This window comes from Somniosus microcephalus, chromosome 12 (assembly GCF_052327205.1).
Source record: "Somniosus microcephalus isolate GS21.2 chromosome 12, FLI_Smic_1.0, whole genome shotgun sequence".
NCBI classification, from domain to species: Eukaryota; Metazoa; Chordata; class Chondrichthyes; order Squaliformes; family Somniosidae; genus Somniosus; species Somniosus microcephalus.
In genome coordinates, this window is record NC_140998.1 from 86414295 (window position 1) to 86432778 (window position 18484).

At 46.9% G+C, this 18484-nt stretch overlaps 1 protein-coding gene across 4 annotated transcripts in view; it reads left to right on the forward strand.

The window, feature by feature from the left end:
- kiaa0586 (KIAA0586 ortholog) overlaps nucleotides 1-18484 on the forward strand; it is a 674053-nt gene that overhangs the window by 264768 nt on the left and 390801 nt on the right. For all 4 annotated transcript variants that reach the window (XM_086003275.1, XM_086003276.1, XM_086003277.1 and 1 more), the window contains exons 11-12: nucleotides 631-669; nucleotides 820-885. In XM_086003275.1, the coding sequence (XP_085859401.1) occupies nucleotides 631-669; nucleotides 820-885 (105 nt within the window). The remainder of the gene's footprint in view (nucleotides 1-630; nucleotides 670-819; nucleotides 886-18484) is intronic.

The window sequence follows — 18484 nt, forward strand, 5'->3', positions numbered from 1 at the left end:
GATTAATCTATTAATAAACTGAAAATCAAGAATTTGTGTTTCATATAAAGAAGTCAATCTTTAAGATCAGAGCAACAATAAACGCCTTTAAGATATCGCAATGGAAACTAAAAGTATTGAGTACCACGATTACACCATTGAATTTGGCCTGGCATCAACTCATCTCTTGAAAACATGAAGCAGATTTGGTAGAAATCCGTGAAAGATTTCTAAAGTCATCACATTTCAAGACAGATGGAAATCCTAATTGTGATAGCTGCTTACTGCTACTGAGTAGTGAATAGGAAAAGGTTTCTGTTTATTTTTCGAGGTTAAAGGGAGACTATGTTGTAAAGACAGCAACCTATTCGCTGTAAGGAGTTTGAACTGTTTTAGGTTCGTAGAACTAACTTACTTTTCAATGCTAGAATTGTAAGCAGAGATTGAGGTTTATTGTACATGTTTGAATTTTGCGTTTGGGTGCCAGTGACTTAATTGTAAGAGCCAGGAATGTAGAATGACTATACTGTATTATCTGTAGTTTAATAGCTCTCTGCTTTTTTTTGTTAAATTCAGAAGCTGATAGGGTGAGTGATTCAAAATGATTCTGTTTTACAGAAGATTTAACAGTAATCATGCTATCTCTTTCAGGAGGCAGAGCACTGGCAATCTCACATGCAAGACATTAAGGTTTGCCTTTTGATTTTTCTTAAAATATTCACGGTATGTTCAGCTTTTTTGTAGCACATCAAGATAGGAATAAAAATCACAAAAAACCAGGTCATAAGATATGGCCGTGCTTTACTTATTTCTTCTCTTGATTCCCTTTCTCTCAAATAGAGTGTGAATGCCAATCAGAGCAAAAGCCACAAGTCTATTGACTCGCCACCTCTGCAACATCATCTGGTGAGTTGCCATGGAAATTACTACCGTGTTCATCTCTAGTATATGTTCAGTCCTGATTTTTTTTTTTTCCCCCCTGAGGTTTGTCAAATTTCATATTGGTAATTCTCCAGTACATTTTAGTTTCTCTGTGCCTTGTGAAGTACTATAAAATTACATTTAAGAATTCTCATGATTGCTTCTTAACACTTACACTGTGCATCATCTCCATCTTCAACATGTAACTGAAAAAACATTATCAAGAACACAAGCTACTTGTTTTAAGTAGTGCACCTCTCCACTAGTAGCCTATACTTTACATTAATACATATCACTAATGTAAACAGTGCAGTAATTTTTTTTTAAGTAAAGCAAGCAATCTGTTTTTTTCTCTTTGACAACTTTCCCCTCTCTTCTAAAGGCTTTTGCTGCGAAATTCGGCTCGGTAGCACTCGGTTTTTTGACGCTATGTGTGCCATTTTGTGCCCAAAATGCCATCCGCGCTGCACGTGCACACTTCTGCTGCAGGCCGCGACGAACACCATTTTGGTGAGATCACTAGTGCGGGCACTGGGAGCGTGCGCTTGAGTACGCAGATCGTAACGTCAGTCAGCGTGCAACACTGATTTGACCCTAGCGCTGCCATTTTCGACTTCAAGGCTGCAATGCCCTCTCTTAAACATGTACAGCTGAACTCTTAAACACGTACAGCTGAACATGTGTTCAACAGCAAGAAGGACTCCCCACCAGTGCTATTGAAAGGGATCATCACCTGCTCTCAGGTTAGTTGCTGATTGATTTCTACTGGCTCTTGGTGAGTTTGTAGAGGTGTTTCTTGGTTTGTGTCTTATTTGAAGTTGCTGAAGTCTCAAGGCAGTGGTGTGGCAGATTTCTTCAAGGCTTCTACTTGGATCAGTTGCTCCCAGACATGGTGCTGTAGTTTGTATCCTCCTTGGCCTGCAGCAGGATAGAGAGAATGAGCAGAGGCGACACAGAGGAGGACAAACTGCTCGAAGAGGGAGGAAGGGGAGAAGAGCTCTCAGCAGGAGGCTATATCCACCCAGGGTCTTCAGGGAGCACTTCTCTTACCTCAACCTCAGCGAGGAACAGTGCATGCGACGTCTCCGCTTCACTAAGGAGGTGCTCACTGAAATCTGCCATCTGTTGCAGGCAGACCTGCAGCCTCAGGGCAGGGTGAGGGCGGCATTGCCAGTGGCTGTGAAGGTGAGCGTGGCCATGAATTTCTATGCGTTGGGTTCCTTCCAGGCTGGAGCAGGTGACATTTGCAGCATCTCACAGTTCGCCGTTCACTGTTGCATAAGGGAAGTCACTGAGGCTCTCTATGCAAAGAGAGGTGAATACATTTCATTCTCGCTTGCCAGAGAGAAGCAGGCGGTGCGAGCACGCGGCTTCGCCATGGTGCAGGGTGCCATTGACTGCACACACGTCGCTTTGCAGGTGCCGCATGTGAACCAAGAGATGTACCGCAACTGGAAGCAATTCCATTCCCTCAATGTCCAGCTGGTGTGTATCATACTTAGTGCATCATGCAAGTCAATGGTCGATATCCTGGCAGCAGCCATGATGCCTTCATTCTGTGGCAGCCCGCTGTTCCATCTGCTTTTCAGCCACCACGACAAACCAGAGGGTGGCTACTGGGCAACAAGGACTATCTGCTGACTCATGACTCAGGTGCGCAACCCAACCACATGTGGACAAATGTAAAAAGTCACACAACACCAGGTTATAGTCCAACAGCTTTATTTGAAATCACAAGCTTTCGGAGCGCTGCTCCTTCTTCAGGTGAAGTGGAGAAATGCATAAAGACACAGCTTATATAGTCAGAGAATCATGTCAGATGTTTACAGGTAACCTTTCCAACTGCCATTAATCACACCTCGGCAGAGAGATAATCACAGCAGTCAAAGGTGTGAATGGTGTCCAAACAGGTCAGTCAGGGAAACATTACATCAAAGAACAATGAGGTGGGGTCACAAGGGGTCAAATATTGCAGATGCTGGGGTCTGTATGAAAAACAAAAAAAGACAAAAAACATTTTTTTTTTTTTTTTTGGCTGGAAATCACAGCAGGTCCGGCCGCATCCGTGTAGAGAGAACAAGCCAATGTCGACTCGAGTCTGGATGACCCTGCATCAGGTGGGGTTACATGTAGCGTGACATGAACCCAAGATCTCTGTTGAGGCCGTCCTCATGGGTGCGGAACTTGGCTATCAGTTTCTGCTCGACGATTTTGCGTTGTCGTGTGTCTATGGACCCACGGCGAAGAATCACTGAAAAGACTACACGATAACATCAACAAGTTCCATCCCACCATCAAACTCACCATGGACTACTCCTCAGAATCAATCTCATTCCTGGACACAAGAATCTCCATCAAAGACGGACACCTCAGCACTTCACTCTACCGCAAGCCCACGGACAACCTCACGATGCTTCACTTCTCCAGCTTCCACCCTAACCACGTTAAAGAAGCCATCCCCTATGGACAAGCCCTGCGAATACACAGGATCTGCTCAGACAAGGAGGAACGCGATGGACACCTACAGACACTGAAAGACGCCCTTGTAAGAACGGGATATGACGCTCGACTCGTCGATCGACAGTTCCGACGGGCCACAGCGAAAAATCGCATAGACCTCCTCAGAAGACAAACACGGGACACAACCAACAGAGTACCCTTCGTCGTCCAGTACTTCCCCGGAGCGGAGAAACTACGCCGTGTTCTTCGCAGCCTTCAACATGTCATCGATGACGACGAACACCTCGCTAAGGCCATCCCCACGCCTCCACTACTCGCTTTCAAACAGCCGCCTAACCTCAAACAGACCATCGTTCGCAGCAAATTACCCAGCTTTCAGGAGAACAGCGACCACGACACCACACAACCCTGCCACAGCAACCTCTGCAAGACATGCCAGATCATCAACACAGATACCATCATCACACGTGAGGACACCACCCACTAGGTACATGGTACATACTCATGTGACTCGGCCAACGTTGTCTACCTCATACGTTGCAGGAAAGGATGCCCCGGAGCATGGTACATCGGCGAGACCATGCAGACACTGCGACAACGGATGAACGGACACCGCGCAACAATCACCAGGCAGGAGTGTTCCCTCCCAGTCGGGGAACACTTAAGCAGTCAAGGACATTCAGCCTCCGATCTTCGGGTAAGCACTCTCCAAGGTGGCCTTCGAGACACACGACAACGCAAAATCGTCGAGCAGAAACTGATAGCCAAGTTCCGCACCCATGAGGACGGCCTCAACAGAGATCTTGGGTTCATGTCACGCTACATGTAACCCCACCTGATGCAGGGTCATCCAGACTCGAGTCGACATTGGCTTGTTCTCTCTACACGGATGCGGCCGGACCTGCTGTGATTTCCAGCCAAAAAAAAAAAACAAAATGTTTTTTGTCTTTTTTTGTTTTTCATACAGACCCCAGCATCTGCAATATTTGACCCCTTGTGACCCCACCTCATTGTTCTTTGATGTAATGTTTCCCTGACTGACCTGTTTGGACACCATTCACACCTTTGACTGCTGTGATTATCTCTCTGCCGAGGTGTGATTAATGGCAGTTGGAAAGGTTACCTGTAAACATCTGACATGATTCTCTGACTATATAAGCTGTGTCTTTATGCATTTCTCCACTTCACCTGAAGAAGGAGCAGCGCTCCGAAAGCTTGTGATTTCAAATAAAGCTGTTGGAGTATAACCTGGTGTTGTGTGACTTTTTACATTTGTCCACCCCAGTCCAACTCCGGCATCTCCACACCACAACCACATGTGGGCAGCATGTCTATAACGATAGCCATGCTGCCATATGGAATTTGATCAAGCAGACACCATTGGGGTCCTTAAACAATGCTTCCGCTGCCTGGACCGCTCTGGAGGAGCCCTGCAGTGCTCGCCAAAGCGCGTCTCAAGATTTGTCGTGGTCACAAGCATGCTGCACAACCATGAGGGCACAGCCCTTGCCACCAGGTATATGGCAAAGAGCTGAGGAGAAGGAAGAGGAGGAAGGGAAGAGGCAACCAACACAGCCCCTTTCTGGCCGGGCTGCCTGTGATCAACTGATCCAACTACGGTACCAGTGAACACAACACCAAATCCCTATGCATTAACCCATAGTCCCACTCCTTGCCTTCCCTCTGTTACGGACCATCATATCGTCCTCTTGGCCACACTGCTACAATAAAAACCACCACAAAACAAACATTCCAAACCAAATTTATACATCAGCCCATCCAATATTACATAACAAAGTCAACTAATCAAACTTGTGCATTCCCTTCGTGCCTGTCTTTCATGTGCCTTTGCCTGTCCTAGTACTACTATGCAATGCTACCCAGTGGCGACAGCATGGTTGGTGACTTTCTGTGGAGGAGACTGCAGATGGCCTTGCAGGATGACCTTGAACAGCTCTGGGCCTAGACGACCCGGCTTTAGACTGCACCACCTTGGCATGGGCGGCAACAGTCTGGGCTGGCTGTCTGACAGGCAACAGCAAGGGCACTGGCAGAGCGGCAGTGGTGAGTGGACGAATGCTGTCATCCTGAGAGAGGACAGCAGGTTCATGCTCCACGGAGCCACTGCCACTCCCCCGGGGCGGCGCCTCAGCAATCCTGTTGGAGGACAGATTGCTGGACTGCTGTGACACCCTGCAAGCCCCTTTCAACACTGGTAACCGCAGCCATGATGGCAGCAGTCTATGCTTGCATGACAACAAGCTGAGCTTGCATGACTTCAGTCTGAGCTTCCACTGTAGCACTCCGATGTTGGGTGGCTTCTGCTTGTGCTGCAATGGAAGCTGAGACATCGGCCATCAGACGCTGCATCATGGTTGGGTCCACAAGGGCGCTAATGGAGTTGCCCATCACTTCCATGCTGGAAAGGATGCCTCCAAGCTCTGAAAAGCCCTGTACAAGGTTGGTGCCAGACTCCTTCATGCTCCTTGACATTGCAGTCAGGTTTTCTGGATGCCTCCCAATGCAACAAGCATTTCATTGTGCATACCCATCAGCCTTCATCTGTGGGCTGCCCCATCAAATTCCAGATCTGAGTCCTGTGCAGCAGAGCTTGTGTGTGACCTCACCCTCCGGGGAACTGGCACCTGCGCTACCCTTTTCCCCTGCCCTTCCTGCAGGCCACTCGTGCCCGGTGTCTCACCACATGCAGATCCCACATCTAACCTATCCTCTAAAGTACACGGAGTGTCAGTATCTGAGCTGGTGGCTGCAAGTGTGAAATTGAGTGTCGGTACATCTTCTGCATCTTTGCCGCCTTCCTCTTGCATTTCCTGCTCCTCCACCACTGCCTGGCCAGTTTGCAGTTCTTGGCTATCTGAAAAGAGAAAGGCACATGGGTAAGATTGTGGTGAGGGGGGAGGGGGGGGGGTGCGCGGAAGCAAGAGGTTCATGCTTACACCATCTGCAGCTTCTAAATCAGAAGAGATTGTGGGATGAGGGGGAAGTGGGATGTGAGAATAGGGATTAGATATGAGGATACCATCGTCTTGGATTGTTTCAGCCCCGCTGCTGGCCACGGGCTCAGTGATGGCTGCTCCAATAATCTCCAGCACCGTCTCCTCCATGGGGATAGGCCAAGCAGGCGCTCCTGTCCCCTGCTGGTTAGGTCCTGCTGCCTCGGTTATGAGCCACCTTGTCCTGCAAGAGAAAGGGAAGTGTGTTGGTGAGTGTGGTGCAATGTGTTTAGGTATTATGCCTGTCATGGTTGAATAGCTGGCAGTGTGTGCAAGGTGTGAGTTGTGGATGTGAGGCTTGCAGCAGTGGTAAGTGTGAAAGGATGAGGTGAAGTTTTGAATGTGAGATATGTGTATGTTTGATAGAGATTGTTGGTAAGTGAGTGCTGGGGGTGTGGTGCATTGAGCAGCGTGTGAAGCTAGTGGTGCAGATGGTGGGATATGGCATTTGAAGATGAATTCAGATCTTAACCACTCGTGTGAGGTCATTAAACTTCTTTCTGCACTGCATTCAGGTCCTCGGGGCTACACTACTTGCATTGACAGCAACGGCTATGTGCTCCCATTCCATTCTCAGCGAGGGCCTCTTTGCACCCTCTGGATAGAGGGCACCTCTTCTGTCCACCTCCTGCACCAGGGCCTTGAATGCTGTATCGGAAAATCTGGGAGCCCTCTCTCTGCTATGTTGGGCCACCTTCACTGTTCCTGTAGGTCACGCACTCCTCTGCAATGACTTCCAGAACCTGCTGCAGCAGGAATGCACCTCCCCTTTAAGAGGTGCAGGCTGGCTTTAAGAACTGTAGGCTGGCTTTATTTGGTGCTAGCCTCGCATGAACTTGGGCCCCCTGCTGAGGCATGCAGCCACTCAACAACACATTTAGCACTGGGCTGCACGCTGTTGCCATTTAAATTATCAGGCAGCACGAAGTTTGCATGCTGCCTGCATCAGAAGGAACGGACACGGGGTAGTCGTGCTTCACAATACCCGCGCCCGTTTTCAGGCCTTATTTATTGATTTTTCGATGGGGTACAGTTCCATAGGTACCAATCACCCTCCAGTTTCTAAACCATGACGATGAATGCCAGCAGGCTATTTAACTGCAGGGGCATCACAGCCGAGTCTCATCCTGCCTTCACCCACTGTCCACACACACTGTCCACACACAAGCATTTCCAGCAAGGGTTACTGAATTAGTTACAAACTTATTTACTGACTTAGATTTGAAGGACACAATGTGAGGAATTATATTTTTGTTTTAATAGATTTAAATGCTTCTTAATCATCGATGCACTCAATATGAAGCTGATGATCCTCAAAAGTTCGTAGCATGTTGCAGTCTGGAACATCTATAGATGTACGTGTGTTGACAGTCACAGCTGCTTCTTGTGGGAATCAAATAAAATATAGTACTGTATGCCCAGAAATTCCATTCGCAGCCCTCTCGCGGGCGGAGGGCTGTGATTTGGAAAAATCTCCGCCTGGACCAGAGGGCTCTCGGAAGGCGCAGAATTCCATTGCTGTGCCTCTTCAAGCTGCCGGTGTGCAGGGCACGCGTATCCCAGGGGCGCAGGTAGTTTGCAGCGTCCCTGGGATCACGTGGGCCATGGGGAGCCAATCAGAGCAGGGAATCTCCATTCATGGATTTGACAGGAAGACCTGTCAAATCTATGAATAGAGATCAGCCCCAAAACATAAGTAAAACTTCAAATAATTTTTTTTTTTTAAATCACATTTTTAAAATGACTATAAATTACCTATTTTAAACAAAAATTTAAATTTTTGAAAAAAATTATTAAAGTTTTTAACAGGGCTAAAAATAAACTTACCTTGCTTTAAAGTATTTTAAAATGATAAATCAGTGGAAAAAAATAATTTTTTTACTTTCTTCACCTCTTAGCCTGGCAAAAGCAGACCTTGCGCCTGCTTTTCCAGGTGCAGCTGTTCTAGACTTACCTTCAGGTGTTTGTCCTGTGAAGCCCTTTCTTCAAAGAACGGAAGTTCCGGTTTCCAGCGCATGCGCAGTGCATGCCTAAAACCGGCACTTCCGTTGGCCCTACGGGTGAGTACACAGGGAACGGAATTTATGGGCCTATATTTACATCCAAATTTTAAAAAGGGCATAATTTATACAAATTTATAATGGTAATTTCATACAACTGAACCACAACATTTTTGCTTGCCTGAATCTATAGTAAGGATACCAACCTTTGTATTCATTACCTTGATTCTTGTCTGTGAAATCTGAAATATGTAGAGGTTTCATCAGTTCTTTGTAAGCTGCTAAATCTATGAGGATGACATTGCTTATTTTGGCCTCAATAGCTACTGTAGCATAATTATACAAAATGTAGGACAGAAGTCTTGCCTTTTCTGAATAAAGTTCAAATTGAGGAAAACATATACAGTAATTTTATTTATTTGGGCCAAATGTCAAATATAGGAGTTAGTTTGCTAGCAAGTAATGACTCCTCTTCCAAGGGAGTTGACTTCGAGCAATCCAGGCAGACATTGTAGTTTTGCAATGCAGAAATTGTAGAGCAGATGTACACAGTCCTGTTTACAGATATCATAAACCAGCAGCAACAAAAATGTATGCTTTCTGCACCATAAGGCTGAGTCTAAAATCCCATGTAAAAACTTCAGTGCTGCTTGTATTGGTGAAATGAAGAAAATAATACCATGGGGGAAGATTTCTTTTGTGTGACAAAACCATAAAACTGTTTATAAAGAGCAGGTTTAGGACTATGTTGCACACAGTGTACAGAAACAAATCTTCCCTCTCCTGCCTATGGTCAAACACATATACCTAGTTCAGAGTGGAAAAGTGTGATAATTTTGAATTAACAGGAAACACAAAGAAATAGGACCTGAGGCAATAAGATTGGTTGGTTGAAAATGGTGTGCAAATGAAAAGAAGGTAAAATAAGCTTTTTGTACCATTCTCACAAAATGCTTCATGATTGTATCTCTGCTTCCAATAACAATCAGCAGCCATTTCTTCACCTTGAATATTACCAAGTGCACTCAAGTGTACCAAAAATCTTTACTAGGAGATAAGAAAGATCATGGGATACAAACCCAAATAAATTGCCTCAGTTTGCAATGCGGCAGATTTTCTAAATCTTGAAAATAACAAAGGAGCAAGTAGGTGTTGATATTCCCATGGGATCCTAAATCCCCTTAATCTTTTCACACCTTTAATTGGCTCCCAAAATGGGGGAGGGATTAGAAGTACAGTGCAAGAACTATAAAACTTCTAGGTAGCGATCGCAATGTGATTTTATTATCAGCCCGATGAAGGCTGAGGTTATCAGCTAAAATGGCCTAGTTTGTCCAGACTTTGCTATATTAGCAGCTTATTGGCTTATGCTTTGTTGAGATTTTCTTGTATTGCATAACAAAAATTGTGCACCAAATGTTAATGCTGCAGTTACTTGGTTATAGTTATACAGGTAGACTACCCTTTATCCGGACTTCCGAAAACCGAAACCCTCTAAAAACCGAAGGTTTTTTCGTTCAGCGTAAGTCGTGCGTACGAACGAAAAAACCTTCGGTTTTTAGAGGGTTCCGGTTTCGGAAGTTCGGATAAAGGATAAGTCGTGCACACGACCCCCCCCCCCCGCGGACCGCGCGGGCCCCGACAACCGCCGACCCCCCCAGCCCCGACAACCGCCGACCCCGCCAGCCCCGACAACCGCCGACCCCGCCGGCGCCGACCCCGCCAGCCCCGACAACCGCCGACCACCCCGCGGGCCCCGACAACCGCCGGCCCCGACCCCCGCCGACCCCGACTGACTTACGCTGAGCGTCAGCGTAAGTCGTGCGCACGACCCCCCGCCGACCACCCCCCCCCCCGCCGACCCCCCCCCCCCCCCGCCGACCTACCTTCCGAAATCCGAAATTCTCCTTTATCCGAAACTCGGCTGGTCCCGAGGTTTTCGGATAAAGGATAGTCTACCTGTAGTTGATTCCATTTTGTTGTGTCCTCATCAGTGAAGTTACCAGTTAGGTATCAAATAGCTTCATACATTAAGGTATAAGATTAACTATTCCTCTCCGAGCCCCTGTTGGGCACTGAACAGACACAGTGTACTAGATGTAGGTCCCTTACAGTCAGAAACAGGAGAATTTATAATGGGGAACAAGGAAATGCCAGAACAATTAAACAAATACTTTGGTTCTGTCTTCACGGTAGAGGACACAAATAACTTCCCAGAAATGCTAGGGAACCAAGGGTCTAGTGAGAAGGAGGAATTAAAGGAAATTAGTATTAGTGAAAAAACAGTGCTGGAGAAATTAATGGGACTGAAAGCTGATAAATCCCCAGGGCCTGATAACCTGCATCCCAGAGTACTAAAAGTGGTAGCTATGGAAATAGTGGAGGCATTGGTTGTCATCTTCCATAATCTATAGAATTTTGGAACAGTTCCTGCAGATTGGAGGGTGGCAAATGCAACCCCACTACTGTATTTAAAAAAGGAGCAGGGAAAATGCTAGCGTCTATTATAAAGGATGTGATAACAGGACACTTAGAAAATATCAACGGGATTAGACAAAGTCAACATGGATTTATGAAAGGGAAATCGTGTTTGACAAACCTACTGGAGTTTTTTGGCAGAATAGATAAGGGAGAACCAGTGGATGTGGTATATTTGGATTTTCAGAAGGCCTTTGATAAAGTCCCACATAAAAGGTTAGTGTGCAAAATTAAAGCACATGGGATTGGGAGTAATATGCTGGCATGGACTGAAAATTGGTTAACAGACAGGAAACAGAGAGTAGGAATATATGGGTCTTTTTCGGGGTGGCAGGTGGTGACTAGTGGGGTACCGCAGGGATCAGTGCTTGGGCCCCAGCTATTCACAATATATATCAATGATTTGGATGAGGGAACCAAATGTAATATTTCCAAGTTTGCTAACGACATGAAACTAGGTGGGATTGTGAATTGTGAGGAGGATGCAAAGAGGCTTCAAGGCGATTTAGACAAGTTAAGTGAGTGGGCAAATACATGGCAGATGCAGTATATAAATGTGAAGTTAACCACTTCGGTAGGAAAAACAAAGGTAGAGTATTATTTAAATGGTGATAGATTGGGAAATGCTGATGTACAAAGGGACCTGGGTGTCCTTGTACACCAGTCACTGAAAGCAAACATGCAGGTGCAGCAAGGCAAATGGTATGTTGGCCTTCATTGCAAGAGGATTTGAGTACAGGAGCAAGGATGTCTTACTACAGTTGTACAGGGCCTTGGTGAGAGCACACCTGGAGTACTGTGTGCAGTTTTGGTCTCCTTACCTAAGAAAGGATATACTTGCCATAGAGGGAGTGCCGCGAAGGTTCACCAGACTGATTCCTGGGATGGCAGGACTGTCGTATGAGGAGAGATTGGGTCGACTAGGCCTGTATTCACTAGAGTTTAGCAGAATGAGAGGGGATCTCATTGAAACGTATAAAATTCTGATGGGGCTAGACAGACTGGATGAAGGGAGGATGTTTCCCCTGGCTGGGGGGTCTAGAACGAGGGGTCACAGTCCCAGGATACGGGGTAGGACATTTAGGACTGAGATGAGGAGAAATGTCTTCACTCAGAGGGTGGTGAACCTGTGGAATTCTCTACCACAGAAGGCTGTGGAGGCCAAGTCACTGAATATATTTAAGAAGGAGCTAGATAGATTTCTAGACACAAAAGGCATCAAGGGGTATGGGGAGAGAGTGGAAATATGGGATTGAGATAGAGGATCAGCCAAGATCATATTGAATGGCGGAGCAGGCTCGAAGGGCCGAATGGCCTACTCCTGCTCCTATTTTCCTGTTTCTGGAGGTACACTACATAGGGAGGAGTGCGTTGAATTTCCCTGTCTCTCAGCGTCGGCTACCTCCCTGGAAGAATCTTGCACTGGAATTGAAAGGCTGCAACAGGATTGAAACAGCAAGCCTGGAGAGTAGCAATCGGAAGGCCTCAAGGTCCAAAGATTGCCCTGATTGGGGGGAGGGGGGAATAAATACCTTTTTTTAATCTGTTGGGGTGTTTCCACGTACCCTGGCACAAGTCCCACCACCAACTTCCTTTAGGCATCCACCATTTAGATGCCCAAGGGAGCACACCGAGGAAAGGTGTGAAAGTGCCTTTGGACATTGTACTAAGTTAAATGCAAGTTGTTGTTAGGCACATAGGAACAGGAGTAGGCCACTCAGTCTCTTGAGCCCGTTCTGCCATTCAATGAGATCATGGCTGATCTGCGATCTAACTCCATATGTTGTTGTTGTTGTGCCTACTGTAAGCACAGGCCTAGTTAAATTGCTTTGCAGAAGCCCTGAAAATACAGGAGCAGTGTAATGGGTGTGGAGAACTCATGTGATGGCTCTCCGTCCCTATTTTCTGTTTGCTGCACCTGGAAGTTGAGCGGTTGCCAGATGCAGTCAAGAGGAAACATTGTCCCTTTATTTTCCTCCCATAATGAACCAGAAAGCTAAGTACCAACCAAGTTTTCTTCTTACTCCTAAACAGCGTGCAACAAGTACCAAATCATAAAATGCTGGTGATTCATATCCATGCTTCCCAGCATAAGTAAAGTTATCCTATAATACCTTGCTTGTGCTAAGGAGCATGGTGAAAAGCCCGTGCTATCTTGATTAGTACACTGCAACGTTACATTGTGCTATTAAGTGAATTTTGTTACATTGTGCTGTTAAGTGAATTTTGTTATACAGGTAGACTATCCTTTATCCGAAAACCTCGGGACCAGCCGAGTTTCGGATAAAGGAGAATTTCGGATTTCGGAAGGTGGGTCGGCGGGGGGGTCCGCGGGGGGTCGTGCGCACGACTTACGCTGACGCTCAGCGTAAGTCAGTCGGGGTCGGCGGGGGTCGGGGCCGGCGGGGTCCGCGGGGGGGTCGGCGGTTGTCGGGGCCGGCGAGGTCCGCGGGGGGGTCGGCGGTTGTCGGGGCTGGCGGGGTCGGCGGTTGTCGGGGCCCGCGGGGGGGTCGGCGATTGTCGGGGCTGGCGGGGTCGGCGGTTGTCGGGGCCCGCGGGGGGGTCGGCGGTTGTCGGGGCTGGCGGGGTCGGCGGTTGTCGGGGTCGGCGGTTGTCGAGGCTGGCGGGGTCGGCGGTTGTCGGGGCCCGCGGGGGGGTCGGCGGTTGTCGGGGCTGGCGGGGTCGGCGGTTGTCGGGGCCGGCGGGGTCCGCGGGGGGGTCGGCGGTTGTCGGGGTCGGCGGGGGGTCGTGCGCACGACTTACCCTTTATCCGAACTTCCGAAACCGGACCCTCTAAAAACCGAAGGTTTTTTCGTTCGTACGCACGACTTACGCTGAACGAAAAAACCTTCGGTTTTTAGAGGGTTTCGGTTTTCGGAAGTCCGGATAAAGGGTAGTCTACCTGTATTGAACCCAGACCAACATAGGTTTCAAGAAACACAGCACAAAAGTACAATTAATATTGCACATTTATTGCTCTTTATTGGTAGGTTGGTACTTATTTTATTCCATTCTGTAATTCCAGGCAGGTTTCATACCAGTGGCTAATGATGATGGGTTGTATGTTCATAGAATCATAGAATAGTACAGCACAGAAGGAGGCCATTTGGCCCATTGAGTCTGTGGCGACTCTTTCAAAGAGCAATCCAGTTAGTCCAACTACCCCGCTCTTTCCCCATATCCCTGCAATTTTTTCTCCTTGAAGTATTTATCCAATTCCCTTTTGAAAGTGACTATTGAATCTGCTTCTACCACCCTATCAGGCAGTGCATTCCAAATCCTAACCACTTGTTGCATAAAGAAGTTTTTCCTCATGTTGCCTCTGGTTCTTTTCCTCATGTCGCCTCTGGTTCTTTTAGAATTCAGTTAGAATTGATAGATGGATCTATCTCATTATTAATATAATGTCCTTGTTAACTTTTCGACTTCTAGTTAGTCTGTCTTCCTGCCATGCAGTATATGTTATGATTTCCTTATTTTGTAATTTTCAAGCTTTTGTAAATTCATTTTCAGTAACCATTTTTTTTCATTCAAAGTTTTGGGGGCTGAATTGTGTCCCCTTTCATTTTGGTATGTACTGTGTGGTATTTCCACAATTAAGGAAAGACAAATTACAGTTTTTTTAACATTTTAAAAAGCGTTCAGTCATAATACATTTTTGTTCAGTGTCTACCCTCCAATAAATCCCATAATTGATTAGAATAATTGATATGAAGTGGAAAAAAGTTTTCTACAACTTGGCTGTTTAAAATTATGATGCAGTAAATACTATCGTGAATGCTGAAGGTGGCAATTTAATTACACACATATCCTGGATTCTACTACTTACAGACTTCAACCAACAGCAATAACTTGCATTTATATAGTGCCTTTAACATACACAATGATCCATGCACTTTACATAGGTGCAAAGAAAAAAGTGGATGCCAAGACAAAGAAAGCAATATTAGGAGGAATGACCTAAGAGGTGCATTTTAAGGAGAAAGGTAAGGTGGAGAAGCAGTACAGTTGAGGGAGGGAATTCCAGAATGTGGGGCTAGGCATCGCAAGCTATGGCTACCGGCGCTGGGGTAAAGGGAGGAGGAATATAGAAGAGGCCAGATTCAGATGAACAGAGTTCAGATGGATTGTAGGGGTGGAGGAGCTTACAGAGAAAGGGAGGGGTGAAACTATGGATGGATGACAAAAGAGATGGAGAATATGATGATGCAGAAAAAGAGTGTGTGTGACAGATGTCAGGTTGCAAATACATCTGAGAATCAGGCTATATATAGAAATGTCAGAGGAGAAGTGAAAAAGAAAATAAGAGGGGCAAAGAGAGGGTATGAGAATAGAATGGCAGCCAACATAAAAGGTAATCCAAAAGGCATATAAATAGTAAGAGGAGGGGTGGGGCCGATTAGGGACCTAAAAGGAGACCTATGCAGAGGGTATGGCTGAGCTACTAATCAAGTACTTTGCATCTGTCTTCACCAAGGAGGAAGATGCTGCCATAGACATAGTAATCGAGGAGGTAGTGGAGATGCTTGATAGGATAAAAATTGATAAAGAGGAGGCATGAGAAAGGCTGGCTGTACTTAAAGTAGATAAATCACCAGGAACGGATGGGATGCATCCTAGGATGCTGAGGAAATTGTGGAGGTACTGGCCATAATATTCCAATCCTCCTTAGATATGGGGGTGGTGCCAGAGGACTGGAGAATTGCAAATGTTACACCATTGTTCAAAAAAGGGTGTAAAGATAAACCCAGCAACTACAGGCCAGTCAATTTGACCTCGATAGTGGGGAAGCTTTTAGAAACAGTAATCAGGGACAAAATTAACAGTCACTTGGACAAGTGTGGATTAATTAAGGAAAGCCCGCACGGATTTGTTAAAGGCAAATCATGTTTAACTAACTTGATTGAGTTCTTTGATGAGGTAACAGAGAGGGTTAATGAGGGTAATGCAGTTGACGACGTGTACATGGATTTCTAAAAGGCGTTCGACAAAGTGCCACATAATAGGCTTGCCTGCAAAGTTGAAGCCCATGGAATCAAAGGGACAATGGCAGCATCGATACGGAATTGGCTAAGTGATAGGAAACAGAGAGTAGTGATGAACGATTGTTTTTTGGACTGGAGGAATGTACGCAGTGGTGTTCCCCAGGGGTCAGTTCTAGGACCACTGCTTTTCTTGATATATATTAATGACTTGGACGTGGGTGTACAGGGCACAATTTCAAAATTTGCAGATGACACAAAACTTGGAAGTATAGTGAACGGTGAGGAGGAGAGTGATAGACTTCAGGAAGACATAGACAGGCTGGTGAAATGGGCGGACACGTGGCAGATGAAATTTAACGCAGAAAAGTGTGAAGTGATACATTTTGGTAGAAAGAATGAGGAGAGGAGATATAAACTAAATGGTACAATCCTGAAGGGGTGCACGAACAGAGAGACCTGGGGGTATGTGTGCACAAATCGTTGAAGGTGGCAGGGCAGGTTGAGAAAGCAATTGAAAAGGCTTACGGGATCCTCGGCTTCATAAATAGAGGTATAGAGTACAAAAGTGTGGAAATTATGATGAACCTGTATAAAACACTGGTTAGGCCCCAACTGGAGTACTGTGTCCAATTCTGGGCACCAAACTTTAGGAGGGATATGAAGGCCTTAGAGAGGGTTAGAAAAGATTTACGCAAATGATTCCAGGAATGAGGGACTTCAGTTATTAATTTAATAGACTGAAGAAGCGGAGGTTGTTCTCCTTAGAGCAGAGAAGATTGAGAGGTGATTTGATAGAGGTGTTCAAAATCATGAGGGGTCTGGACAGAGTAGATAGAGGGAAACTATTCCCATTGGCAGAAGGGTCGAGAACCAGAGGACACAGATTTAAGGTGATTGGCAAAAGAACAAAAGGCGACGTAAGAAAAAACTTTTTTACGCAGCAAGTGGTTATCTGGAATGCACTGCCTGAAAGGGTGGTAGAGGCAGATTCAAGCACGGCTTTCAAAAGGGAGTTGGATAAGTACCTGAAGGAAATAAATTTGCAGGGCTACGGGGAAAGGGCGGGGGAGTGGGACTAGCTGAAGTGCTCTTGCAGAGAGCCAGCACGGGCTCGACGGGCCGAATGGCCGCCTTCCTTGCTATAACCATTCAATGATTCTATGAGCTGGAGTCAATTTAGATCAGAGAAGACCGTGGTGATGGGCGAGCAGGACTTAGTACAGGATAGGATATGAGCAGCATAGTTTTGGATGAGCTGAAGTTTGCAGATGGGGGGAGGATGGGAGGCTGGCCAGAAGATGACTAGTGATGATGAGAGTCTCAGCGGGAGGTGAGGTGGAGGTGGAAGTAGGCGGTTATGTGATGGAGCAAATATGGAGTCGGAAGCTCACCTTGGGGTTGAACAGACATTGAGGTTACAAACACCGCTGTTCAGTCTGCAACAGTGGCTGGAGAAGAGGATGGAGTCAGTGGTGAGGATACAGAGTATGTGATGGGGGCTAAAGAAATGGCTTTGGTCTTCCCAGTGTTCAGCTTGGGGAACTTGCAGCTCTTTCAAAACTGGTTATTGGACAATGAATTTGACAGCACAGAGGCAATGGAGGGGTCGGGAGAGCTGGTGGAGAGGTAGAGCTGGGTATCATCAGCGTACATATGGAAGCTGACCCTATGTCTCCAGAAGATGTTGCCAAGGGGCAGGATGTAGATGAAGAAGAGGAGGGGGCCAAGGATGGATCCTTGGGGATCTTGCGAGGTGACTGTGTGAGGTGGGAAGAGAAGGCATTACTGGAGACACTCTAGCTATGATCAGATAGGTAAGACAGAAGTCCCACTGAGCTGGACAATGGAGGAGAGATGCTGGAGGACCACACCAATGGCTGCAGAGAAGCTGAGGAAGGATCTTCTTCTTAGGCAGTCCCTCGGAACCGAATTCGCAGGTGACTGATGAGTCCAATGCGGGACCTACAGTCTCTGTCACAGGTGGGGCAGACAGTGGTTGAAGGGGTGGGTGGTGGGGTGCTTGGGTTGATGTGCGCTCCTTGCGCTGCCTGCTCTTGGCTTCCGCTTGCTCCCGGCGAAGAGACTCGAGGTGTTCGGCGCCTTCCCAGATGCTTCTCCACTTTGTGCGGTCATGGGCCAGGGATTCCCAGGTGTCGGTGGGGATGTTGCACTTTTTCAAGGAGGCTTTGAGTGTGTCCTTGAAGCGTCTCCTCTGCCCACCTGAGGCTCTCTTGCCGTGCTGGAGCTCCGAGTAGAGCGCTTGTTTTGGGAGTCTCGTATCGGGCATGCGGACAATGTGACCTGTCCATCAGAGCTGTTCGAGCGTGGTCAAAGCTTCGATGCTGGGGATGTTGGCCTGAGCAAGAACACTGACGTTGGTGCGCCTATCCTGCCAATGGATTTGCAGGATCTTGCGGAAGCAGCGTTGGTGGTACCTCTCCAGTGCTTTGAGGTGCCTGCTGTACATGGTCCATGTCTCTGAGGCATACAGCAGGGCGGGTATCACTGCTGCTCTGTAGACCATGACCTTAGTGCCGTGTTTGAGGTCCTGGTCTTCAAACACTCTCTTACTCAGGCGACCGAAGGCTGCACTGGCACACTGAAGGCAGCGTTGGACTTCGTCATCGACGTCTGCCCTTGTTGACAG